The sequence below is a fragment of the Pieris napi genome, chromosome 18 (genome assembly GCF_905475465.1).
Source record: "Pieris napi chromosome 18, ilPieNapi1.2, whole genome shotgun sequence".
Lineage (NCBI taxonomy): Eukaryota > Metazoa > Arthropoda > Insecta > Lepidoptera > Pieridae > Pieris > Pieris napi.
Window position 1 is genome coordinate 5780146 of NC_062251.1, and position 7773 is coordinate 5787918.

The following is a 7773-nucleotide window of genomic DNA, read 5'->3' on the forward strand; positions in this document are numbered from 1 at the left end:
CATAGTATATTATGGTGTTTTATTGTCATAGTAGTATAGAAGAATTTTACCTGTCAATATTTGTCCAGAAATGTGTGGATGGCTCCAAAACTAATGAACTGATTTTGATGCTATTAAAATTCTGTGTTAAACTTGTGAGAGAATTGTGGACAAATACATAGGAAATTTAGCACACATTAGAAAGCCTAAATAAAACAGTGGAGTTACAACCTTTTTTGTTCTCAGATTTCTGTATCTATTTCATGATCAATTGTCAGTCTAATAGGCAAGCAGGTGATCTGTGCCTAACATACGCCGTCGAGGCGGTCGACTTATTGGGTCTAACGCTGGCCATAGACGGACCGCATGTTGCAGTCGATACCGACCATACTAAATTCATATCCGCAATACACGGACCGCTCGAGCAGTTCCTGAGCGGTCGGAGCAATCGCTCTGCGGTCGACTGCTTAGAGCTGCCGGACCCACCATACACGGACCGCTACCAAGCGGTTGCTGCCGACCGCACGCCACTCCCTCAAATAAAATACTAATTCATCAAATGAAACCACGGATATTCTAAAGTAGTTGAAAAACTTTTTAGTGTCTTCTCTCAGCTGGTGATACAAAGTATGCAATATTCCATGCTGTTCTCTTGATTGTAGTATTACGCACCCACATACTACGGTGTCTTCTACGCCTACGCTTGCGTAATATTAGTACAAGTAGCAGTGTTTCTTCATCGAAATCCATCTTTTAAATGAACTCGCATCAGTATTATTTGCGGTCTAACTGCTCCAAGCAGTAGTAGTCGACTGCAACATGCGGTCCGTCTATGGCCAGCTTAAGGCAAGCCGGTTTCCACACGATGTTTTCCTTCACCGTTAGAGCGAATGTAAAATGGGCGACAGCGGGAATTTATAAAGTAGACAACGGTTGTACGAGGCATGCCTTTTAAGTTCTGTCGTTTCCATATTTCCCGGCAACTTTGAATTTGGACCTGTACTATATTCGAATGTGTTTACATTTTGAATCTCAAAACAGTTAAAAGTATTAGGATTAATGCTATTGTTTAGTCACAGCGTTGATTTGAATCTGTCAAGTTACGTACGAAAATGAATCTTTCTAAGGAAAATGTTCGTGCAATAATTTTCTACAACTTTAGAAGAGGCCTGACACGGCTTCAGTGTTTTGAAGAGCTAATATCTGTGTTCAGTGATGAAGCCCCGTGTCTGCGGACTGTCTTAAATTCTTTGTCTTAAATCTTGTGTTTAAATTCTTCACCATCAGCCGCCCTTTTATTATTGAAAAAGAATGTTCCTGTATGCAATCATAAGTTTGTATTTAGCCGCATTAGCTGCAATGACATTATAAAAACATTTAAACAGCTAAAAATAAAAAAAACTAAAGATCTTTGGGGTGTATCTGTTTTCATTTTACAATCAGTAATCAATACTATCAGTTCAGAGTTGGCTATAATATTTAATGAATGTATAGATTGTGGAGTCTTTCCAGACCAGATGAAGATAAGTAAAATCACACCGTTATTCAAAACGGGCAGCACTTCGGACCCCACAAATTTTAGACCCATATCTGTGCTGCCGGCTTTGAGTAAAATCTTTGAAAAAATCATTCTTGAACAATTATTGACACATTTTAATAATAATAAAATTATGCATAGCCAGCAGTTTGGTTTTACAAGAGGTCGCTCTACAGCAGATGCTGGCATTCAATTAATTTCCGAGATTTTAAATGCTTGGGAAAATTCTCATGATGCCATTGGAGTTTTTTGCGACTTATCAAAGGCTTTTGACTGTGTCCATCACGAAATCCTAATCAAGAAACTTCAACACTATGGCATTGGCGAAAGGGCGCTAAATCTTGTGGAATCATACCTGAGCGATAGAATTCAAAAGGTAAATGTAAATGGAGCTATATCACAGGGATCCTCTGTTACTATGGGAGTACCGCAGGGCTCCATACTTGGTCCCTTCTTATTCCTTGTCTATATAAATGACCTGCCATTTCTTGTAAAGGAGCTTCACGAGATAGTACTGTTTGCTGATGACACTTCGCTTTTATTTAAAGTGAAACGACAAAATCCATCACTTGATAACGTAAACAGTGCCATCTCCAGTGTAGTTCACTGGTTTAATACAAATAATCTTAAGTTAAACGAAAAGAAGACAAAATGTGTTAAATTTGTAACTACAAATGTAAAAAGTAGTCATTCTCAAATAATAATTAAAGACGAGGCAATAGACTTTGTTGATAATGCGGTGTTCTTGGGAATTACTTTAGATAGTAAACTCCAGTGGGGCCGACACATAGAAGGTCTTTCGAATAGGCTAAGTTCCGCAGCGTTCGCAGTTAAAAAGATACGCGATCTTACGGATGAGAACACAGCAAAGCTTGTTTATTTCAGCTATTTTCATAGTATAATGTCATATGGTGTTATTTTGTGGGGTAATGCAGCTGACATTAAATCGATATTTGTAGTGCAAAAGCGGGCTATAAGAGCGATCTGTAGGTTGTCCCCACGGGAGTCGGTCCGAAGCAAATTTAAGGAATTACATATTTTGACTCTGGCAAGTCAATACATTTATGAGAATATTTTGTATGTGCGGAAAAATATAGATATCTTTAAAAAGAATAGTAGCTTCCATAATTATAGTACTCGTAATAAAGACAAAATTAGCGCACCAACCAGAAGGCTGCATAAAACGAGTAATTCTTTCCAAGGCAATTGTATACGTTTTTTCAACAAAATCCCTAGTGAGATACAAGCGTTGTCAATAAATAAATTTAAATCGTACATTAAAGTAAAACTGCTTACTAAGGCTTATTATAATATAAATGAATATTTAAACGATCCTAGTGCTTGGATATGAGTTGCTCCAGTATATATTATAGGTAACACGACTGAATCTCTCGGCTGCATTTCCAGACTTTGGGGCGATCGTCAACATCCACGACTGTTTTAATGTAAAGTGGGAACAAACCGTGATCCATGTGGTATCCAATTATTTCAGTATTATTATTATTTTCTTATGTAGCCAAGTCCACATTTCAAGGATCGTCATGCTCGCTTAAATGTCATTGCTTGTGGCGGCATCCATGCGTCGGGTTGTCTCTCTCCCTAAAATATGGCGAGGGGGCCGATGGCTGGCCATGCGTCATACTCGTGAACGGGTGCTGCTTGTGGTGACTGGTCGTACTTGAATTCGTGTATGCGGTGATGTTAATTATTTCGACTATGTGTTTGCGTGTTGTTCCCACGAGAATGTAAGTGCGTGCTCCTATTTCACCATGCCTCCTGCTGATAGGGGACAAGTCTTTGTTTTTATTTATGTTCTTATTATTAATTACTTAAAATGTCATGTGGAACATGGTGTAATGGTTGCAGCTCCTTACAACCGTTGTGTAAAAAAAAAAAAAAAAAACATGGCGATTAAAAAGAGTGGCGGAGAGTTTATTGCCAGTTCTTCTCTTCCGTTCTACGCCCTTGATTTGAGAACTGGCAGTAAATGTAAAATTAGAAGCATTAATATTTATATCTTTAATGACGAATCACAGGTGTACATTGTGTTACCTACGTGAATAAATGATTTTTGAATTTGAAATTTGAATTTGTCGAACGCTGGTATTTAGAATTCCAGCGTGGACATACTAGTGTTAGCGACCAATCTAGCGAAGGACGCCCAAAATCCGCCTTCACTGAAGAAAACATCATTGCTGTGAGACAACTAATTCTCGAAGATTGTCATGTGAAGTATCAAGAGATAGAGGCTCTATTAGGCATCTCAGGGACAACCATTCAGAAGATCTTGCATGAAACGCTTGGTGTGAGAAAGCTAGTTTGCCGTTGGATACCGCATCTGCTTTCCGACGATCACAAGGCGGCCCGCGTCAGATGGTGTAAGAAAACTCTGCAAAGGTTCAACCGAAGAGAGTCAAATCACGTCTACGACATCATCAGTGATGCCGAATCTTGGATCTATGCCTACGATCCTGATTCCATACAACAATCTACAATCTGGGTCTTTCAAGACGAGCCAAAGCCGACTAAACTCGTTCGTTCTCGGAGCACTTCAAAGAAGATGGTGGCCACGTTCGTTAGAAAAACCGGCCATGTTGCGACTATTGCACTTGAAGATCGTAGAACAGTTAACGCAGAGTGGTATACCACAGTTTGTTTACCACAAGTCATCGCCAAACTTCGAAAATCTAACTTAAAGCGGCGCATCACCCTGCACCACAACAACGCAAGCTCACACAGCGCTCGTCAAACAATTCAGTATTTGAAGCAGGAAAAGAAAGAAATTCTTGACCATCCTCCATACAGTCCTGACCTAAGCCCTAACGATTTCTTTACATTTCAAAAAATTAAGAAAAGTCTTCGTGGTCATAGGTTCCAGTCTGGAGAAGAAGCAGTCGACGCTTTCAAGTCAGCCATTTTGAACACCTCCACTTTAGAGTGGAATTAATGTTATAATAACTGGTTTAAGCGAATGGAAAAGTGTATTAAGCTACGTGGTGAATACTTTGAAAAACAATAAAAAGTATTATAAGGTTCTAGTTGTGTTTTTTTCTGCAAACGACAAAACTTAAAAGGCATGCCTCGTATGACGCTTACGCTGAAAAGTCATATTTCAATATGGCAAGTTTATAAATGTCCTAGGAAATTTATAAACTTTGGTAAGATTGTAAACGAGAGAATTGATAAACTTACCAAACTCGCGCGTAAAATAATAAGTATTAAGAAAGACCTACAACGCACTAGCGGCTGGCCGCGATGCGGCGTGCCGCTGCGGTAGGCCGCACATCGATTATTACATGAAACCGCACGATAACAACGCACTCATTTGCGGGCAACCGTCAACCGCTCTAGTTGATCTGGAGCTGCGGCGAGCCGCACCGGTTGAATGATGCGGCGCGCCGCGGACCGCGGGGACCACGCACTCGGCGCGGTTAGCCGTCCTACCTACGGCATCACATATAATTATATTTTAACAAATGTAAACAAAATATTGGAAACCTATTTTAAAAGAGTAAAAAATAAAAATATATGTTTATTATGAAACATAAGATACATGTATCACTTATTCCACGTCATTAAATTTGAATTTGTAATATTACAAGAAGCACTGACGAGTGACGATTGCGGCAGACCGCAATAGGGACGGTTAGCCAGAATACGGCATGCCGCTACGGCAGACCGTATATACCGCGGCCTACCGCAGCGCGGCCAGCCGCTAGTGCGTTGTAGGCCTAAGCGATAACCAAACGGCATGTGCGCTCTGATTTGTTGAATAAGTCACTAACCTAACCGTTTAGAATCTTACGAATGGATATCCGTTAGTTAATAAATTTACCACGAGACGTAGCAAATTGATAAATTTCCTAGGAAACTTACAAACTTGCGGATTTTTATATGTTCCGGTGACATTTACATAAAAAAAAACAAAATATGTAATAAACTTTTATTTATACTCAAATTCAGACTAGATTCAAACACAAAACTATATTAAATTAATTTAAATGAAACAATGTCATATTTGTAACATAAATAATATATCTGGATTAAAATTTGATTTCAATATTTAAAATTTTTAATACTCTGGTGCAACAAAGATTATATTTTACAAAACACTTGAACGCTTATTTACAAACATATTATTAACATTTCATATATTTTAATTCTTACACACAACAGATAAAAAACTATAGAGAATGAATCTATAACAAATAATATATTATTTTATATAATGCAATAGTCTTGTTTCAATTAAGGTTGAATATTTTTGTGTATCGTATATGCACACCAAATACATAGCCACCTTGGATTGTTACACAATTTGTATCCAATTATACGGTCTGGCAACCGTTATAACAGAAATTCTATCTTCACAATTGAATTAAAGATGGCAGTTTCACAATACAAATGTATCAAAAACCATATCTAAAAAATTTAGAAATTTTAAAAAGCGTGGTTTTTCTTCAACTCTTTCTGTTGTAATTTTTCCTTTCGGTTTAGAAACTGAAAAAAATAAAGTGTATTTAGAATAGTTAATAGTAATTGTATTTAGTAAATGTTTAATAGTTCTACATCAGTAAATATAATGGCAGCCTTTGTCATAATTATTATATGACTTGATTCAAATAAATACTGGGAAGTAATTTGCGTGATAACACTGTTTATGTTTACCTGTTAATTCCAAAGATTAACAAACTACTCTCTACCTATTTGATAGCAAATATAGACATTATACTAAAGTAAAAACAATATTAGTACCATTTTGACTTGCCCCAAATCAAAGATAAATCCAAAGAAACAAGATGAAATTGACATAGTAACAAACAAAATGTTGGTCATGAATCATATAAACATTTAGTTTTACAAGAATTTTCATTATTGTATAATACTTAAGGTGAAAATATAGAGACCTACCCGTTGATTCAATTTTGACTTTATTAAATCTTATTTCATTTGCATCTCCATCATCTAGGAAAACATTGATGCTGTATGTTGATACTGGATGGGCTCCATGTCCATATACACCTATACCTGCAAGAGATTTTATTACTTTTTTGTCATTTATAGTACTATCTTATCAAAAAAAACTATCAATATTGCAACTGAAAACATCAATATTTTATTACATTGACTTTCTATTTATAAAAACACATTGACGCCCTGATTTCTGAATATACTATTGTAACTAGTTTTATTAGATAAATCTACTTACCAATGGGTCTTGGGAAATCAGCAGGAATTTTAACAATATCAACACCAAAGCTTATAGAGCTGAAGTTATGTTTACCAAATTCATAACTTGGTCTGAAAATGGTTAAATTTATTATAAACCAGAATTTTAACTTACAACCCTATTGTTTCAGCTCAAACATTTAAAACAACAGTAGGTATTACATACTTTTTAAGCCTAAAATTGTATACAAGGCCTAAAATACCTTTAATGATTTTTTTTACTAGGTGTACTAAATTAAAAACTTGTTTTAATAGTTGTAACACACAAATATCAACAATTATGTACAATTTGGTTGAAACATTCTATAACAATGTTTGTATTATAATAACTCATGACAAATTTATTTGTATTATAATATTAAATTAAGTACATTATTTATGTCTTGCCTTAAATTATCAGCTACATAAAGATCAGCATCCCCACTGAGAGAAGTTAATTCAACTCGTAGAGGCCCACTATGCCCCAATTGCCAATAGGAGAAGTTACCAGCACCCACAACTCCAATAACGGTATCCAACAGCATATTATCGATAAACGCCATATGAAAAACATTGCTTAATAATGACCACATACTCGAAGCAGTGATTATCGCAAGTAAGGCGAATATTATTTCACGGATCATATTAATTGCAGTTTGCACTTTGCAAATTGCAGCCTGCTATGGAAAATGTAAGGACATATAATCTTCACTTCATTTGTAAATTGAGCACTGTAGTTCACAAACGTGAAACGAATAATTATTCTACATAAAAGCTTAAGCATTCCGCAGCAAGTACTAAACTACTAAGCACAGACTATGAAAGGGACCGCGAAATTTAAGTTTTTTTAACGATCAGCTAGTATACGTATATACTGCTCAAAACAATTAGCGGAACAAGTATTTTCTCCTTTCTATTGCTTAAACTAAAATTAGATTTAAATTAACTTGTACGCTATTTTTTACCTTGTTAATTTGTTAATTACTACAATTAATAAAAAAAATCAATTTGTATTTTTTTTATTAAAAAAAAATTAAAATGTGCATTGT

General features: G+C 36.0%; 1 protein-coding gene across 1 annotated transcript; it reads right to left on the reverse strand.

Moving 5' to 3' along the window:
• Positions 1-5645: 5645 nt before the first annotated feature.
• On the reverse strand, positions 5646-7537 carry LOC125058770 (UPF0669 protein C6orf120 homolog). Its single transcript, XM_047662923.1, has 4 exons — positions 7133-7537; positions 6726-6817; positions 6428-6544; positions 5646-6016 (listed from the first exon to the last, which is right to left on the reverse strand). The coding sequence occupies exons 1-4, from the start codon at positions 7366-7368 to the stop codon at positions 5910-5912; spliced, it is 552 nt and encodes a 183-aa protein (XP_047518879.1). The 5' UTR covers positions 7369-7537; the 3' UTR covers positions 5646-5909.
• Positions 7538-7773: the final 236 nt, after the last annotated feature.